The sequence below is a fragment of the Neolamprologus multifasciatus genome, chromosome 4 (genome assembly GCF_963576455.1).
Source record: "Neolamprologus multifasciatus chromosome 4, fNeoMul1.2, whole genome shotgun sequence".
NCBI lineage: Eukaryota > Metazoa > Chordata > Actinopteri > Cichliformes > Cichlidae > Neolamprologus > Neolamprologus multifasciatus.
Genome location: NC_140442.1, coordinates 12,493,968 through 12,513,013, shown reverse-complemented (window position 1 = coordinate 12,513,013; position 19,046 = coordinate 12,493,968). Strand labels below are relative to the sequence as shown.

The window sequence follows — 19,046 nt, the reverse complement described above, 5'->3', positions numbered from 1 at the left end:
GGATTGCACTGTAGGTGACTGTAAATATAATCGTAGTTGTGCGGGCATGCATTAATCTATCAGTTCCTTTGCTTTCTGTCTGTGACAGCAGAAGACAGAGCAACACAATGCCACTCTATAGAGCATTACAGCACCACAATAACAATAGCCACTAGTGTTCCAAGTGCCAGGTAGTGACTCACACATGACCTAAGTAGGCCTTTACCAGTGCTGGTAGAGTAATGATGTGAATACTGTAAGTCTGTGGTATTTTACTGTACGCTTACAAAGAGGACAACAGAGGGAGACGAGTGCACTAGTTACATTGTAAATAATGAATGGAGTGCTTCAAAGTGGCTTCGAGGTATGGTGTCAATGCAGTTCTTAACAATGACAGTAACAAAGAGTTAACACAGAAGTTGATTACATGAAAGTGAACTAATGAGTGTATCATTTACAAGGAGGCGATAACTGCACACGTCACTGATGCATTTGAGACTTTGGGCATCACTGATGTGTGTCCAGATCATCTCAGATCTGCTTTCTAGAGCTCTAGAGTTTCCTGAGTAAATACAAACACTGATAATTGTCTGTGAAGTCTTTTGGTGTGAGTGCTGTAGTATGTGTGAAGTGGGGTATATTTCTTCTCTCTTTCCTTAGGCTGTAAAAATCAAGGGTACATGTGCAGAAAATGTGAAATAAAGACAAACAAACAAAAATGATATTGGGATTTGGTTGTTTCCAAAGTCAACATAACCTTAAAATAAATGTAGCCTAATGAATTGAAGAAAAAAGAAACATTTTTCCTAAAGATATTTTCATAATCGCATAAGTATGTTCAAGTTTTAACATAATTAAAAAACACTTTCATAAAGTCAGATTCTATTCATCGTTCCTCCATTTATCCGATTCAAGTTCTGGCTGGCTGGAGCCCATCTGTCTAAGGTGCACTCTGGACAGGTCACCAGTTCCACATAGGAAGGCCCCAGTTGGCCTGTGGATTTGAACCCAAGATGTTGCTGCTGTGATCATCACATCAGCAACATCACATCATCATCATCACCCTGCTGCCAAAGTCAGATTCCTACATGCAAACTTTTTCTCAGATAAAAGGTATCAAGAAATAACTCACTGTTTGTCTGTGTTAGACTGTTACATGAAACTGGAGGATTTTGATCATGCTTTTAAGTGATTTGCTGCGTGTCAAAATGTCCTGGAGTGCAGAAAGATGATCATGAAAATCAAAACTGCCATGGGTGTTTAATTACATTTTTGGATGTTATTGTGCCTTGAGCACCAACTAATACACATCACTTTACACTTATGAAAGTTCAATTTGCTTTATCAAAGAGCATAATTCTTCTTGTTCTTTTGGCTGCTTTCTTTAGCAAAGAATCTTCTCTTTTCCTTCTGCCTAGCATCTCCATATTCAGTATCCTTTGTCTTATATAGCCACTATCGGTCCTCTGCACATGTCTAAATCATGTCAGCCTTGTCTATAAACTGCTCAACATGAGCTGCCCTGTCAGTATTGCCTCAGAACCAGTCTCTACTGTAATTCCACCCTCACCTTAAACCAATCTGTCACTCCTACCACACATCTCATCAATGACTTGCTGATAACGCATATTTTTATTTAGATTTCTAAAGCGGCAATCATCGTGTCAAGGTTTCGCTTAACAATAAATCAATCAATCAATCAATAAACAAATTCAATAAATTAAAAAAAAATTAAAATGCACCCGTCATTGCGCATACCCGCCGCGAGAGGGAGACATTTCATGCGTGTCGCTGTTTCTGCGACGGAAGTGGGAAGTCAGAGGAGGCTGTACCTGATGTACAGCTGTGCTCCGTGGCTAACAGCTAACCTCCGTTGTGAAAGTATCGGGATCCGCTAATTAAATAAGTCATCTCGACAGCCACTCTGAGACTCTGAGTTTAACATGGGAAAAGGTGGAGGCACATTTGAGAGGCTTCTCGGTAAGTTAACAGCACATGCGTAAGTTGAGAGTAAAATAAGCAACTATAAGGCAGAGTGCGATGTTTTCCAGCGTATTGTTTTGACAGTCGATCGGGCTGTGGCTCCCAGGCCAGCTAGCTTTTTTTTCCTAGCCTGCTAACAAATTCGCTGCTATTGTTCGAAGGCCAAGAAATGCTAAGAAGTTAGCTGAAGCGAGCAGTTTTAACTCAAAGTCTGGTCCAGTGTTATCGCCTTGCTTTTAGTTAAGCTAACCAAGGCTGTTGTTGTGTTCCTGTGCGTTTCATACACGGTAATATATGATTAGCTGTTACTTCACACATTAACTACCCCACACATTAACTAGGAAACCAGGCGGACAAACACAACGCTGGTATTCGCGAGGCACTCTGTTGTCCTGAGTTTTGTTTTTAAAGACCACAACAGGTTGATTAGTTCGCTGACACCTGTCTATAATTAGCGACTGAGATACTTTGTGATCCACGTATCGACCTACGCTAACGTCAGATGGCTAATAGTTGCTTTTACTCCATGACTAATCATAGAAAACAAGGCGTCTCTGTCGTAGCATGTTTCAACAGTTACCTTGGTTTAAAACGAGTCCCAAGTGAATTTCCAGTTATGCAACAACAAGTTTCTTGGGCTACAAAAATGAGCAGGTTAACCAGCGAACCTGGATGAAAAATGTATACACCCAGTAAATATCAAATCATTTTGTGAAGTGTCAAATGAATACGCAGCTGTGCATATTGATTACTATTAAACAATTTTTAGACATTTTAGGTCTCTTTAGTTCAGCTGGAGAGTTTTGCCTACTCTGCCAATGTAACCAGTAATAATTTGATATTTGAGGCCTAAATATCAAAGTGTTTGTATTAAAACCATCAAATAGGTTATAAATCGTGTGTTTGATTCTTCTCACCAGTGATGGAAATGGTTTCAGAATTTGAATCCATTAAATATAATTCCTGCCGAACCTATCGTTGCAGTCCCAAATTGTTTTTCTCAAGGATTCAAGGATTTTTATTCCATTTCAAACGTGTGTATTCACATGAGGTGAAACTAAATTTAGCACTCAGGTCCCCGTTTAACGCCAGCAACAATGAGAACACACAAGAGAACAATATACAGAAACAATGAAGAGAAAACATATTTATAGTGTCATAGAGAATGAATAATAATTATACCCTTAAATTTGAGTGCTAACTAAATTTAGCACTCAGGTCCCCGTTTAACGCCAGCAACAATGAGAACACACAAGAGAACAATATACAGAAACAATGAAGAGAAAACATATTTATAGTGTCATAGAGAATGAATAATAATTATACCCTCCATACCCTTAAAATAATAATTTTAAGGGTATGGAGGGACAAATACACAATTGGTGTCTTTGTTACAATTGGCTAGGAGAAGTAGACACAGACGCAGTCTAAAAGCATGGTGGTTCTGCTCTTGATACTCTGTGGCCTCCTGCCTGAGGGGAGGGGAACAAACACTACATGTGCTTGGTGAGTGGGATCTTTCAAGATAGAGGAGGCCCTTTTCCTGTATCTGCTGGCATAAATGTCTGTAGTGATGGGGAGGCCCTCAGCAGAGGCGTTTTCTCTGCCGTCCTCAGGACACGTTTTCCCCACAAATCTGCAGAATAAGTTTAAGACCGAGCTAACAAGTTCCCCGTACTGCAACCTCCTGAAAAAGTGGAAGCGTTGGTGTTTTTTTTGTCTTAACCAGGACGGAAATGTTGTGACACCAGATAGGGTTTTCAGTGAGATGTACACTAAAGCTGTAGTCCACTTCCACAGTTGTTCTACTGATTTGCAGGGGCGGAAGCTAGTCTTTGTCCCTTCTAAAAAGCAAACTCATCTCCTTTTTTTTCTTGAACTTGATGCAGAGATACTACACCTGCACCACCTCTGCAGTTGTTTACCCCCCTGCCTGTAGTCAGAATCATTGTTGTTGTTGAAGCATAAATTTTACCTGACTTCCAAAGTATAGAACCAGATTTAAAAAAAAAAGTCTGAACTGAGTAACGCACACCTCTAAACCTATGATCAGATTCGCAGTTTTATAGCAGATGTCATGTGTATTTAAAACATTTAATCTTTTTAAAGATATTTAACTCAAAATTAAACCACCATTATGTGTGGGTGATTGCTGAATTCACAGCACACATCCTTCAGTTTGACATTGAATAAGATGATATTTGGTTCTTAAAAATTGGGCTTTTTTTTTTTTATTTTATGATTTGCAAACAGGTCGTTTGTTGTGCTGAAAGTTGGATTAGGTTCCACTTGTATTTAGAAATGCAAATCAAGACCAGGTTTCATCTACTAAATGCATCGCAATCATATGCCAAACAGGATTATCACTTCGTGCTATCAGTGCTTTCCTGTTTTCCCCACAGTTCCACAGGGCATAACAAATGTCAGACCCAGGACTGCTGCGCTTTGGCACACCTGAATCACATGCAAGGCTATTTTTTTTCTGACAGCTGAACTCACGGAAGCATCTGTAGCAATAAAATATTTTTAGTTATCCCTGCTGCTGATGATATAATAAATAAGTAGATCTCTATGATATCATTAAGATTTGACACCTCAAACCTTTTGTGTAGTAATAGTTTGATATCATACAAAGATCGATCTGGAGTCCTATGTTAATAGCAGGAGTACAGATGTTTCTATAAAGCTTAAAGCATGTGGAAGAAGCGTTTGTTCATGTGTAACTGCCTGTGCAGTTTTGTGGAGCAGCTGTTGTAGATGCCATTTGACAGACATGCATGTTAAAGCTTTCTGTACTCATGCAGATAAAGCCACCAGTCAACTGCTTCTGGAGACTGACTGGGAATCCATCCTGCAGATCTGTGATCTCATTCGACAGGGAGACACACAGTGAGTGATTCTGTCTTCTTCCCCTCTACAGTCACATCCTCCAGCAGCTGAAGATTTAATACAGCTCCGACTATTGTCTTCAATAGTGATGGGCAGATGAAGCTTCATGAAGCACTGAAGCTTTTCATCCAATTGGTTCACCCCAGCGCAAAGCTTCTTGAAGCTTCATTTGCTCTAGTAGGACACCTACTGGACGTAAAAATATTAGATGGCATGAATTTGAAGAGTGTGGCCTTTTGCACACAGCCTGTAAATGTCAACAACAAAAGGAGTGTGTAAAACATCTATATTGTATTGATGGCAGTATACTTTGTATATATACTTTGTGTATATATTGTAGTATGGAAAATGATCATTTGGAAATGCTTAAAATGGAAATGATCATTTACTGTGAGGTGAGGTTGGGGTGTGGACAGTGGTTGTGCTTTTGTAACGTTGAGGTATGGACAGCTACACACTGAGGCCTCAGTCCTGCCTGTTCACATTTTATTTTGTAAAAACTAAATTTTCACTGCTTTTATGACCTTTTAGTGGGGAGAACATAGCTAGGATTGAATGATTTAACAAATCTTTTAAATCCTTTGTCCTTCACAATGCTAAATGGCTGGGAGTCCTCGATCACCATGCTAACCAGGTCTTCATCTATTTGAGATTGTACTCCTGAGGAAAGACAATAAAAACAAAGCACAAATATAAATATCACACACGTAACTTATTACAGCTGTATAATATTGTTATATCATTTAGTTACATTACTGCATGCTATATTATCATGGCATTTGATGGTTCACCTGGTCTTGCTCCACAATCGGTGTTCCCCTATTCTCATGCAAAGCTGTGTAGTGCCTAAGCATGGATGAGGTGTTGTTGTTATATCCCAGCTCCCTGGCACATAGCAAACACTTCACCTTGTACAAAAGTAAAGACAGCTTAACATAAATTATATTGCACCATCACTATTATGAAAATACATCTTCTGTAGAAATTTACATACCTTGTTGGGAGGAATAAAATCAAAATGTTCCCACACAGGGGAGGACATCCTCCTCTTCTTAGCTGGCTCCATTCTCTCCTGATATTCTCTCCTCACTCTCCTAAACCTCCAAACTGTCTCCAAACTCTCACTAACTGCAACTCTCCATCAAACACCTACATTTTTGAATGAAGTCTGAGGGGTTTGTATCGCTGTCATAGCTCGCGGCAAAGTTCGAACCACTTCATGAACCAGTCACGTGGTACAGCCGGGCAGCGAGGCTTCGGACGTCATCATTTTCAGCTCCTCCCATAAATGAAGCAAGCCTCGATACGCGCATCGCGGAAACGCCCCCTCCATTACTCGACACAAGCTTCGAAGCCTCGATACAGAACGTCACATCACTAGTCTTCAATGTTTTTGAAATAAACATACTTGAGAGTTTGCTTATTGAATTTAGGCCATTGATTCTGCATTAAGCAATATCTGTGTTTTTTGTCCTTGCAGAGCTAAATATGCCATTGGGGCCATTAAAAAGAAGCTGAATGACAAAAATCCACATGTGGCGATTTATGCACTTGAGGTAAGACGTGTGGAAAGTATACAATCAAAAATACAAAATATCTGTTGCCTGTAAACATAGTTTGATTTTTGCTTTGGTTGGTGTGTTCTCTTGCTTTGTCACCTAACTGGGCAAAAGTAGACTTGGCATCTTTTGCGTTGGGTTGAGAATAATGCAGCCTCACCCTTCAGGTCTTGGAGTCAGTGGTGAAGAACTGTGGCCAGACGGTGCACGATGAGGTGGCGAGTAAGCAAACCATGGAGGAACTGAAGGAGCTACTTAAGGTGACATTCATTTTATCTACTCCCTGTCTGCTCAGTTCCCACCACACTCTTCTCAATGTCATTCAGAGATGGCCTGTGTTGTCTTCTTACTGTGAAGCTTAATTTGGTGGCAGAGGTCAGGCGGAGCGGTTGCTTTGGCTTAATCAATGAAGAGTTTAGTCTTTATTCAAACCGTAGTGAAAAACACCGGCTCCAGATTCCCAAAGGTGTACATGTTAGAGTGATGTTAAAGTGAGCAGCCACACAGTGGTCTGATATTAAAGTAGTTGATACTAAATAAACTTTTTAAATAACAAGTTTAGAGTCTTTACAGTGCTTCAATGATATATTTTGGCTGGAGGCTTTATAAACTTTCCCCCTCTCCTATGACTGCTCACTCTTTCAGCTGACAGGATTACAGCATGAGCTAGCAATATTTGATTGGATCCTAACTGCATCATGTGACACAGGCTGGAAACCTCATGCTGGTTTCAACTTCCTGGTGATGTCATTGCCTTGTGACAGGAGTCTTTTTTTTTTCTTCAGATGAAAACAAGGGACTTCCCACCTCACAGTGTTGATGAATTCAGTGTGTTATTTGGCAGTAGAATACAGAAACAGGGAAAGTAGGCCTTTTTGTTTTTTGCTTTAATTGTGTGTAAATTCCTTGACTTCCAGAAACAGACGGAACCAAATGTCAGAAACAAGATCCTTTACCTGATCCAGGCCTGGGCTCACGCCTTCCGCAACGAACCCAAATATAAAGTGGTTCAAGACACCTATCAGATCATGAAAGTAGAAGGTAAGTTTGAACGAGCCGAGTGCTCTCATCTGAAATGAAACCAAAGGATCTCTGAAAGCTTACTGACCCAGAAAATGTTTTCTAACAGGCCACTTAAAACTGGGTGATACCAGTTCAGATGATTTGTAATGATAAAAACTGATTTTATTGATTCAAATTTCATTGTCAAAAGGTACATCAGCAGCTAGTAATTGTTGTTGTAAAAAAGATTTTCTGCTTTTGTTTGTCTGCAGGTCACGTTTTCCCCGAGTTCAAGGAGAGTGACGCCATGTTTGCTGCTGAGAGAGTAAGATGTTTTGTGTTTCTACTTTTACTGGTGTGTGAAGAGAGTTATATTTTTGTGGCATGTGCCTCTTACATTGAGAAGTAATTGAATAATGTGATGTCTGCCTTGTTTATCCAGGCCCCTGACTGGGTTGACGCTGAGGAGTGCCACCGGTGCAGAGTCCAGTTTGGCGTTATGACAAGAAAGGTAGGCCGGGCCTGCTTGTAACTAGGCCACTTGGAGGTTTTATGGTTTCCTTCATTCATTTGATGCTGTGAGTGTGTGTCTGCATGTATGCGGTACGTTCTCACAGCGCATGTGTGGAAATCAACCTCATTTTGTGTACTGTGCTTTCCCAGCACCACTGTCGAGCCTGTGGTCAGATTTTCTGCGGCAAGTGTTCGTCTAAGTACTCCACCATTCCAAAGTTTGGGATCGAGAAGGAAGTGCGTGTGTGCGAGCCCTGCTTCGAGCTGCTTAACAAGTGAGTCCACAGATGTGGTGGTTAAAATGTTAGAATTAGTGTGAAAAACAGGCTGTGTGTAACATGGTGGCCCTGGATAGTACAAGTGTTTATGTCTCACAATTATCTAGGGTGCAACAGATTAAACACAATGAACACGTGACTGATTTTATTCAAGGTAAAAATGATATGTAGCTGTGATATGACTTGGAAAAAATGATAGGTTAAATATGTGCAGCTGTGTTGCTGAGGTAAAATGCAGAGAATGTGTTATGGAGAGAGGAAAGAGGGCAAATAGATGTGTGGTGGAATGAGGAAGCGCAGGAAAATATTAAAAGGAGGAGGGAAGCAAAAGAAAAGTGGGATAGTAGGGGAGATGAGTAAAGTAGACATGAGTACTAGGAGGTTAGGGGTACAGCAGAGGTGGAAAAGGCTTAGAGTGAGCTGTATGTGAGGCTGGACGCTAAGGAACGAGAAAAGAATTTTTATCGACTACCTAGGCAAAAAGATAAAGCTGGAAAGGATGTGCAGCACGTTAAGTTGATTAAGGGTAGTGATGAAGATGTACTAATGAGTGAGAGTGTGTTTTGAGAAGTTGGAACAAATACCATTAAAGAAAGACACGGAAAGACTTATAATGAAAAAATGGTATGTAGATATTTGAAGATAATGCCGGTTTTAAAAATAAACTATGTAAATGTATGCAAATGATGTCTGCAACTGTGTAACGTGTTCTGAGGCACGTTTGCACATGTTTGACAGCTGATATTGAAAGACTGCTGGTAACACTGGGTGAAACATGCTGTGTAGTCAACTGCTCCAAGCAGTCGTTAAATTGTCTCACTCACAGCTGGTAATTCACAGGACAATGCAGAAAGATTTTAGCTGGACGTGTCAAGCTAAAATCAGGAAGTACTTAGTATGCTGCAACATGAGTAGTTAAGTTTTTTTTCTAAAAAGAAAAGAAATAGATGGATTGTGAAAACATGCAGACTATGTTTGTGGGCCTGTCTAGTAAGTAAGTAAAGTTTATAAGGCTTTTCACAAGACACGTCACAAAGTGCTGTGCAAACAGAATAATTATAATGAAATATTATAGAAAATTAAAATACAGTTAATAGCAATACAAAACCAGGCTCAAAATAAAATGGAGATGATTAATAAACAGTGTCAACAAGAATCTCAGCCGAAGGTCTTGTTAAATACGTTTTTAACTGATGTCTATCAGAATGAACAGCTCAGAAAGCAGTTCAGTTTCCTTCTTTTGGCATCAGAAGAGAGTAAGAAAAGCGCTGGCTTTTAAAATGGACTGAAGCAAAGTGGAAAAGTGTTCTGTTGTCAGATGAATTGAAATTTGAAATTCTTTTTGAAAAACGTGAATATTATATCCTCTGGACTGAAGAGGAGGTGGTTTGCTATCAGCGGTCAGTTGCATTCTTGATGGTACTGGGGACCTGGCAGCCTGCACATCTGGAAAGGCATTATCGGCACTGAAAGTTTTTAGAACAGCATACGCTCCTATCCAAATTACGTCTTTTTCAGGCAAGGCTTTGCAAGACAGTAGTTAAAGAATATGCCTGCACACTCCATACCTTTCACTGATTGAAAGCAGCAAAGAACACCTAGAAGCACACTGGAATTGGACAGCATTCCTTAAGAAAAATGTTTACGTCCAAAAGAAAATAATAAATAACTGTATTATAAAATAAGTTATGCAAACAACATAAAACGCCTTGTTTTATGTTGTAAATAACATTTTAATTTATGCCTTATAAATTAAAATGTTATTTACTTATTAGAAAACTTTCTTACATTAGTAGCAATAAAACAAGTTCTGACAGTGTATGTGTACACATAATGTGTATGAGTGTACACACACATGTGCTAGTGAATGAGTGAGTATGTGTGTGGGATCCTTTAAAAGAGCATGTGGCGGCTGCAATGAAGCAAAGTGAGCATATCAACAGTTGTGCTTTGAGGCTGTTTTTCCTGCAGCAGAAAACAGACATTCTGATGATGATGATAATGTTATTATAATGATGATAGTATATGCATGTATATATATCTGTATTTTCACTATCTCCTCCATAATTTGGGTGGGGGGCAATCTGGACAAAATTTGTATGAACATCGTCGCACATACAACAATAAATACTGCTGAAGTAATTAGGCTACATTCACACTGCAGGCGAAAGCGCATCAAATCCGATTTTTTTGACCCTATGCGACCCATATCCGATCATGGTATTACAGTGTGAACGGCACAAATCCGATATTTTCAAATCCGATCTGGGTCACTTTCGTATGTGGTACTGAATCCGATACATATCGGATGTTTCAGAAAGCGACTGCTGTGTGAACGGTCAAGTCGCATTAAATCCGTCTTTTACGTAACTGACACAAGACAGACGCCAATTATCAGCGAAGGAGAAGCGCCCGATAAGACATCGCGAATGCTTCCTGGCCATCCGGTGAAACTGCTGAGAAGACAATGTTGGAGAAACGTTAACATTTTATTTGTACTGCATAATCTGCAGATTCTGACAGAAATCTGCAACTATCCTTTGAAGCACCGCTCCTCTCTAAAACAGCAATAAGGATAAATATTAGGTTATTTACATTATTATGTAAATAACAAAATAACTTAAAGCAAAGTTCACACTAGAGCGCGTTTGCTGTCGCATTTTATTTGTAGTGTGAACGAGCAGACAAAAAAATCGGATTTGATCAAAAAATCGGAATTGAGCATTAAGACCTGCAGTGTGAACATAGCCTTAGAGATGGCACCATACCACTTTTTTATGTCCGATACCGATATCATAAATTTGGATATCTGCCGATACCAGCAGATATAAAAAAGTATTTTTTTATATCTTGCTGCATTTTGTATAGGTTCATACTCAAGTTTTAAAAAACAAAACACTAAAGCTATTCTGTTATACCTGTATGCAAAAAATACACTGCACCCAAAATATTTCATAGTTCAGCAATACTGATCAATCTAATAAACTTGAACCTACACGATCCTCCCTATTCTGGTATTTTAAAGAGTTCTTAGCAGAAATATTAAAGAACCTAACTAATAGGGTTGTCAGCTCCCAGCAAAAAAAAAAAAAAAAAGGGAACCACCCCCACCCTCCGCCTCGTGATGCTGGACAACTAGATCAACTAGAAGTAATAAATCAGACATTAGGACATTTCAGCTTCGACTTCAAGAAATCGTGATATACGTTTTTACTGTTTCCTGTTATTTATACACAGAACAAAGAGCTGATGAGCCAGATGTATTGATGATAAGGGTTGTTAACTGGGGAAAAATACTTAAACATATAAAATATAACAGAACTTTAGTGAATAAGAACGACAAACTAAAACAAAGGTGTGTACCATACGTGGAAGCATTGTTTGTCAGTATGTGTGTTTGGATGGAGATCCGAGTAACTTGAAAGTGTTTCCCATGATGTTTTGTTGTATTGTTCTGTCTTTGGAGTGCTACTGTTGTTTCAAGCAACATGCTTGAAACACTGATTTACAATGTTATTTGTCCTCCCTGATCCCTCTTCCTTAGCAGCCACCCCTCCCTCTCTCCTCCACTTAGGAAAGCTGAAGGAAAAGCCCCTTCCTCAGGCTCTGCTGAACTGCCACCTGAGTACCTGACCAGCCCACTGTCCCAGCAGTCACAGGTAATAATTTGAAACTCTTTATAGCGATCACTGTCTTTCTGGATTTTTTGTTTTTATTTTGTTACCTGTTAAATATAGGACTTAAATGATTTTCGAGTTATTATATTGTTGTTGTTTTTTGTTTTTTTTTTACATTTTAGACAGCTTTCTAGCCTTTTTGGAAAAAAGTTGCCAAAATTTTCACACTGGAAATAAATAGTCATGTACACCAGCGGTCTCCAACCTTTTTTGCCCCACGGACTGGTTTGTGCCCGACAGTATTTTCACAGACCGGCCTTTAAGTTGTCGCGGTTAAATACAACAAAATAAAACTAGTACCGGTACTGAAAAAAAGAAGATTTATTCATAACACACATGAAAAGACCCAGGAAAACCGAGTTAACGATAAAGACGATAACAAAATAACGCTGAAAACCGATAAAAACCCTGAAAACCATACATTTCACACCTGAGCCTCAACTCTCGCGGCCCGGTACCAAACGACTCACGGACCGGCACCGGTCCGAGGCCCGGGGTTTGGGGACCGCTGATGTACACCCCATCATTCATTAGCTTAAAGAACCACCTTTACCAGCAATCACTTTCTAGCTGACTTTAATTCCCATATTGCTGTGGAGGAAATTTGTCCCAATCTTTCCTACAGTGTTGCTTTGGTTCACTGAGATTTGCAGGAAGAGCTCTCTTAATGTAGTTCTACAGCATTTCAATCAAGCTGAATGTCTGGATTTTATTTGTGGTCATTATGAAACCTTTGGTGTTTTCTTTTTCAACTATTCTGTTGTAGATTTGTTGTAGTTTAGATGATCCAGTTGCAGCCAAGCTTTCGCTGTTGGACTCTCCTGCTATATATTTCTCCTGCTCTTCTTTCTCACCAGATGCCCCCCAAGAGAGATGAGGCTGCCCTGCAGGAGGAGGAGGAGCTGCAGCTGGCCATAGCCCTTTCTCAAAGTGAGGCTGAGGAGAAGGAGCGAATGGTGGGTTGCTAAGCTGAAATGCTCATTTTTGGGTATGGATGTTTGTTTTCAGCTAGTATATAGAATAAAAGCTGACACACAGCTGAATGCTCAATTGCAGAGACATAAGAACTCGTACTCGATGTATCCCAAAACCGATCCCACCCCAGTGACTTCCTCAGCTCCCCCAGTCAGTACCCTCTACACTTCCCCTGTGGTAAGGCTGTTTCCAGCAAAATCACTTATACTCTACAAAAAATGTTTTCATGATTTTAAAAGCATGTTTGAAAGATTTTTATTATTGTTAAGCAAATTTTAAAATGCTTTTTTTTTTTTTACTATTATGAAACACATTGCAGAACTCCTCTGCTCCATCAGCTGAAGATGTAGATCCTGAGGTACATGTGGTATATTGCTCTTCTCAAATGTTAACAGTATTGCTGATTAATGGAAATGCTACACCATGCTTTTAAAGCTAATAAGGAAATATGACATCATTCCAGCTGGCCCGTTACCTGAACAGAACATATTGGGAGAAAAAACAGGAAGAGGCTCGCAAGAGTCCCACCCCCTCAGCCCCTGCCCCTGTGACATTGGCTGAGCCACTTCCGGCAATCAGTCAGCCCGTGGAAAGTCACGTCCCTGTCCAGCCTGTCAACATAGTGGAGGTATGCTGAAGTTGTGAGCTCTAAAAAAAATAAAATCAAACTAAACACAAATGAGCCCCTGCTCATGGTTTACCCTGTTCATCCCCTCTTTCAGCAGCAGTACCAGAATGGCGAATCAGAGGAGAACCATGAGCAGTTTCTGAAGGCTCTGCAGAATGCTGTCACCACCTTCCTGAACCGCATGAAGAGCAACCACATGCGTGGGCGAAGCATCACTAACGACAGCGCCGTGCTCTCACTCTTCCAGTCCATCAACAACATGCACCCACAGCTTTTGGACATCCTCAACCAGCTTGATGAGAAGCGATGTAAGCGTTGGCCTTGTGTAATTGTGTCCATGTTTATAGATTTCTCTCTCCCCGTGTCCAGGCTCTGAACTGTGATGATCTGTGTCTTGTCAGTGTATTATGAAGGGCTGCAGGACAAACTAGCTCAGGTTCGTGATGCTCGGGCCGCTCTCAACGCACTCCGAGACGAACACAGAGAGAAACTGCGTCGCGCTGCAGAGGAAGCGGAAAGACAGAGACAGATCCAGCTGGCACAAAAACTGGAGATCATGAGGCAGAAGAAACAGGTACTGAACTGAATCTGTTCAATGAGAGTTCAGATATAATAGGCCATTACCATGCTCACAGGTATTTCTTTGGACCGCAGGAGTACCTGGAGATGCAAAGACAGTTGGCCATTCAGCGCCTCCAGGAGCAGGAGAAAGAGAGGCAGATGCGTTTGGAGCAGCAGAAGCACACCATCCAGATGAGGGCCCAGATGCCTGCTTTCTCTCTTCCCTATGCCCAGGTACACATTTTATACTCCATCTGGCCTCAGACTGAACTCAACCCAAGGATAATCTAGTCAGTAAATTCACTTGATATTGCAGAAACCAAATGTCTCAATAATAGCAGAAATATATGAACCTAAAGAATAAATTTCAGCTAATGAAACATTTTTTAGATTTCAGCGGGAGACTTTTTATGTTTTTGAACTTTTTTAAGTTCATTGTAATCTTTTGGTGAAATTTTAATGCTGTCTTTATTTGCTGTTATGTAGATGCAGTCTTTGCCCCCCAATGTCGCGGGAGGGGTGGTATACCAACCCGGTGCTCCGCCCAGCTACCCAGGCACTTTCAGCCCCGCTGGTTCTGTGGAGGGTTCACCTATGCACAACATCTATATGAATCAGCCAGGGCAGACTGCACCAGCACAGTACCAGGCTATGCCTGGTCCTACCACAGGTGAGGAGGTTCACAAGAAAAAGGATCAGCTGAAAAGACAAGAAATCTACCAACTTTGGTCATTTGGTGTTACAATTAGCGATATGATCTAAAATCTTAATCGTTCACTACAATGTTTTGTGTTTTTCCCCCCTTTCTTTCAGATCCCAATATGGTTAATGCATACATGTACCCGCCTCCAGGAACTAATGGGCAGCCCGCTCCTCCGCCTGGTCAGGCTCCACCCACAACTAGTCCACCCTACTCCACCTATCAGCCCACACCTACGCAGGGTTACCAGGTCTGACAAAGCTCCACTTAAATTTTCTGATTAATACATGAAATGCCACAAAAACGTTTAAAGATGAATGCATCTCACTGTTCTGTGTTTTGTGCAGAATGTGGCCTCTCAGGCGCAGAGTATGCCCCCCATGTCCCAGGCACCCCCCACTAACGGTATGGGTTATATGGGTTACCAGCCGTACAATATGCAGAACATGATTTCAGCATTGCCGGGACAGGACCCCAATATGCCCCCCCAACAGCAGTACATGCCAGGCCAGCAGCCCATGTATCAGCAGGTCAGTCGTGTATTTATATATTTGAAGACAGACTAAAAGTTAATTGGTTCAACTTTCATTCACAGTTAACGCATGAAAGCTTTCTTCATTTTTATCTTTGGTATTTTTATTTAGGTTATTTAAATGTCAATCCTGGCTAATCTTCCTATTTTTACTTGTGCATTCATGCTGCTAGGTTGCTCCCCCTGGTGGCCCCCCGCAGCAGCAGCAACAGCCTCAGCAGCCGCAGCAGCAGGCACCTCAAGCCGTGCCGGGCAGCGCAGAGGCACAGCTCATCTCCTTCGACTGAAGGGCCTCACGCTGCTGGGTCTAACACACTACAGCTCCTCTCCCTGTTTGGTCTCTTTCTTCCCTCTCTGGACTCTGAGGATACCCTCTGAAAACACACACATAATTCCCACTTTCCACCTCGCTGTGATTTTTGTGGCAACGTGAAATATTGTGATGATGTTGCAGAACTGTTGCTCTCCTTGCCTCTCCCCCGCTGAAGTATAAAAATCAGGAGGGGTAAAGCTGCAATGGGAAGCGCCATAACCAAGAACCTTCACCCTCTTCCTCCTCCTTTCCAGCTGATATGTATGTAGTATCTCCTTATTAAATGAATAACTGAAGAGCAGAAATAGTCAGTGGTATTAAAGTTACAGAAAATATGACCATTTAGGAGATTAAAAAAAAAGAGAGAGAGAGAAGAAGATGCAACCATCCTTTGTCTTACATTTTTCTAAATCCAAATTTGCATGTTGAAATTTCAGTTCTTTTCTGGAATGGAAGCAAATTATTTCAACGTGTTTTAACAGTTTAAGAATTGACTGAGAAACATCTGTATTCACTGTTTAAGATGCTGTTGGTGTGTCTGAAGAGTGACAGCACTGTCAGACACCTGGAAAAAATCTCACTAACGCATAAGCAGTAGTTTTCATATCATCCCTTCTCATAATTACAAATTAGACTCTTCTTTTTTTAATTGGGGGGGGGGGCATTTATTTGTTGTGTGCTGCTTCAACTGTGTGTTAATATAGTTTCAGAGACGATGCAGGGATTAGCACGTTATGGGAGAACTGTTTAGAAAATTAGCTGGGTGGTTGTTTCGTCTTCATCAATTATACTTAATTAACTAAATCATTAAAAATCCACAATTAGTAACAATAAAATATTCATACTAAAAGCAGTCCAGCAGTTCTAATAGCATTTTGCATCCCTTCTGTTAAAGCGACTGGTGTTGCCGAACATCAAGTGCCATCACAAAACAGAAGCATATGAACTTAACCTGTAATAAAGTGCAAGTTTCCTCCAGGAGTCCCAGCCTACATTCTGTTAGTTGTAATTTTCACATATACAGATGCCTGCATCGGGAGTACATGTGGGCACTCTTTCAAAAGTCTATTTGAGTATCCAGAAGTGAAGAAAAGCTTGCAGAGCAAACATGATGTGCTGCATGTATGTATCACACACCCGATCAGTGGTTTCTGTAACTCTTCAGTTGGCGTCTGTGAACTTCTTTATTCCAACATACTGATCTGACTTTGAAGTAATTTTAAAATTATATTTAATAAATATCTGGTTCTTACTGTCCACGTGCCTCGACTTGTATTTTGTAACCACACACAGAGGAGGGTTTTTTTTTAAAGCTTTTATTCAACTATATCCATTATCAGATTGCAGAATTGTCTTACAAATATAAAGACTATAGACTTATACTCATAACTGATGTGAACTAATTAATGTCCTTTTGGTATTTTGGCTTCTTTAGAGTTTTCTGAAGATGAGGCATTTGTAGTATTCTTCCATCTCAATCTAAAAGAAGGAAACATTACAAGTGTAAAAGGCATGCTGCTGGGAGGTGGAATCGTCTCTAAGCCGAGATACATGACTTACTATCCGCTCCATACGCATCCCGTTCCCATAGGCCAGCTGTCTGAGCACGTCGATATCTGGAAGACCCCAGTCTGGATTCCTGTATGCAACAGAACCAAACATGGTTCATATCTTATCCTAACAGCCAACCACATACACATATTACCAAATAGCTGCTACTCACATTTTTCGTAGCTCCTCATCCAGCTTTTCATTACAACTTGGTGTGATGATGCCATTAACAGCATACACCTGAGAAATGTTTCAGTTAGTAGGTTCAGATTTATTTGTAGTGTAATTAACTATCATTACGTACCCCATATGCTATCAAAAGGCCGTTTTGTTTGAGGATCTGTCCTGCTCCACTGAACACTCCCTGAGAAAATGATAAGTAAATAAAATACTGTGGGGATTTATCTCAATCTCTTCCGTTGATTTAGAAGCAACCAGGCCTACCTGGGCTGTTTTGAAGGAGCTGTATTGCAGTAAATTAATGGAAATAATAACGTCACAGGAGTTGTGACTCAGTCCTGCCCATTTCTCCCACGGATCACTGGCATCCAGGTGAACAGGTGGTAGCACCGTCTTTGCTTGGGTTGCAGCAATATATGCCTTGATACTGCCAACAAGGTGTGTGCGAGCTTCATTTTAGATTTAATGTCAAATCCGTAGACTTCAACAAATCACTTGTTTAAATAGATCATTGATTTAACTGGAATATGTTCGTAAATCTTTCTGTCACACATAACTATACTGACACGTCAACATGGCAAGCACTTTCTGAAAGGCACAAACCTCTCTAGAGAATCCTCTTTGATGTCTGATGGCTGCCAAATGACAAACGGCATCTTCTGAGCAAGCCGTATGATATGCTGGCCAGTTCCAGAACCAAGCTCTAAAGCAAATAACTGCCTGTGTGACTGGCTCTCCAACACATCTTCGAGCACTGAACAAACACTCTCCCAGTTCCTTTCAGCCTGAGGAGACAGCAGCATGGCCTGAAGGAAAAAGAAAAGAAAAGATGTGTGCCTCTTTTATCTAGCATTGCACCCCCATGCATTGCATTGTTCTCTCAGCGGATGCTTCTTACCTTTTATTTGCACTGGCGATAAAGGCCAGTGGAGGGAATGGCATGTTGGTGAAAGACAGTAGCAGCAGATGGGTGGAGAGATTACCTGGTTAAGAGGATTTCCTTCATGCTCCTTCCCAGTGTCCAAGTGCCCAGCATTGGTACGCTACAGGTAGGACATACGCACGTGCACATGCACAACAAATAGTAGGACAGCTATAGTCTTGAGTCACCTCTTATTTCTTTCTACTTTGCTTGCAAGGAGCCAGTCCACTTTACATTTTTAAAGTGGTCTTGACCAATAATTCTCCAATTCTGACTTTTCACTCATTTACTATTTTTTTCTTTTGTTTTGTTAAGCCTTGTTAAGAAAGTCCAAACACAGGACCTCGGATCTGGATCTGACATGGTTTCGGGCTGAATCTGAACCAGTGGTGTTGTGGATAATGTCAAAGCTGATGAATTCTGAACACAGCAAAATCCCTTCAGATGTTGATCCACTATGCAATTCCACCTGGAAAGCATGTGACGGTAACAGCTTAATTTTTGAGCATTAGAATGATCCCAACCACATTGCCAAAGCAGTAAAGACACCTGGATGGAAAAACAGATAATGGAGCACTATGAGTCACTGCATGGCATTGAAGTGATAATGCTAGAGATGGGAAGATGAGACTGGACATTATTATTATTATTATTATTATTATTATTATTATTATTATTATTATTATTATTATTATTTCAAACTTACTTTCTTTCTGTCGCTCTCTCACGCACATTCATTGTCCCTTGTGGGCTCCCGTAGCAGTTGAATTGAGGTTTTTTAACAGTTCACGCAATGCATTGTGG

At 40.6% G+C, this 19,046-nt stretch overlaps 2 protein-coding genes across 7 annotated transcripts; one reads left to right on the top strand and one right to left on the bottom strand.

Annotated features, from left to right (window-relative positions):
• Positions 1–1,768: 1,768 nt before the first annotated feature.
• Positions 1,769–16,846, top strand: hgs (hepatocyte growth factor-regulated tyrosine kinase substrate). Of its 6 annotated transcripts, none has more exons than XM_085155962.1 (20): positions 1,769–1,959; positions 4,767–4,851; positions 6,332–6,407; positions 6,578–6,670; positions 7,328–7,451; positions 7,685–7,737; positions 7,855–7,923; positions 8,076–8,200; positions 11,778–11,862; positions 12,738–12,836; positions 12,937–13,032; positions 13,175–13,213; positions 13,319–13,483; positions 13,581–13,791; positions 13,885–14,057; positions 14,138–14,278; positions 14,531–14,714; positions 14,858–14,994; positions 15,092–15,274; positions 15,450–16,846. In XM_085155962.1, exons 1-20 carry the CDS (start codon positions 1,923–1,925, stop codon positions 15,561–15,563), a joined length of 2,289 nt encoding a protein of 762 aa, XP_085012088.1. In that variant the 5' UTR covers positions 1,769–1,922; the 3' UTR covers positions 15,564–16,846. The 6 variants fall into 6 exon arrangements, with proteins under 6 accessions (XP_085012088.1, XP_085012084.1, XP_085012086.1 ...); XM_085155958.1 differs by having other exon boundaries at positions 11,748–11,862; XM_085155960.1 differs by having other exon boundaries at positions 1,770–1,959; positions 7,334–7,451; positions 11,748–11,862; positions 13,578–13,791.
• LOC146519941 (methyltransferase-like 26 B) lies at positions 16,227–19,020 on the bottom strand. Its single transcript, XM_085155982.1, has 8 exons — positions 18,949–19,020; positions 18,219–18,791; positions 17,924–18,126; positions 17,585–17,747; positions 17,445–17,504; positions 17,313–17,380; positions 17,150–17,228; positions 16,227–17,068 (listed from the first exon to the last, which is right to left on the bottom strand). Exons 3-8 carry the CDS (start codon positions 18,121–18,123, stop codon positions 17,021–17,023), a joined length of 618 nt encoding a protein of 205 aa, XP_085012108.1. The 5' UTR covers positions 18,124–18,126; positions 18,219–18,791; positions 18,949–19,020; the 3' UTR covers positions 16,227–17,020.
• Between the last annotated feature and the right edge of the window lie 26 nt (positions 19,021–19,046).

Bases quoted from the DNA above. Each gene is read 5' to 3' on its own strand.
- hgs (XM_085155957.1), top strand. From the start codon at position 1,923: ATGGGAAAAGGTGGAGGCACATTTGAGAGGCTTCTCG. The intron at 7,738-7,854 runs GTAAGATGTTTT...TTGTTTATCCAG, and splicing joins CCATGTTTGCTGCTGAGAGA to GCCCCTGACTGGGTTGACGC. The intron at 8,201-11,747 runs GTGAGTCCACAG...CCTCTTCCTTAG, and splicing joins TGCTTCGAGCTGCTTAACAA to CAGCCACCCCTCCCTCTCTC.
- LOC146519941 (XM_085155982.1), bottom strand. From the start codon at position 18,123: ATGCTGCTGTCTCCTCAGGCTGAAAGGAACTGGGAGAGTGTTTGTTCA. The intron at 17,381-17,444 runs GTACGTAATGAT...AACATTTCTCAG, and splicing joins GCCTTTTGATAGCATATGGG to GTGTATGCTGTTAATGGCAT. The intron at 17,069-17,149 runs GTAAGTCATGTA...TCCTTCTTTTAG, and splicing joins GGATGCGTATGGAGCGGATA to ATTGAGATGGAAGAATACTA.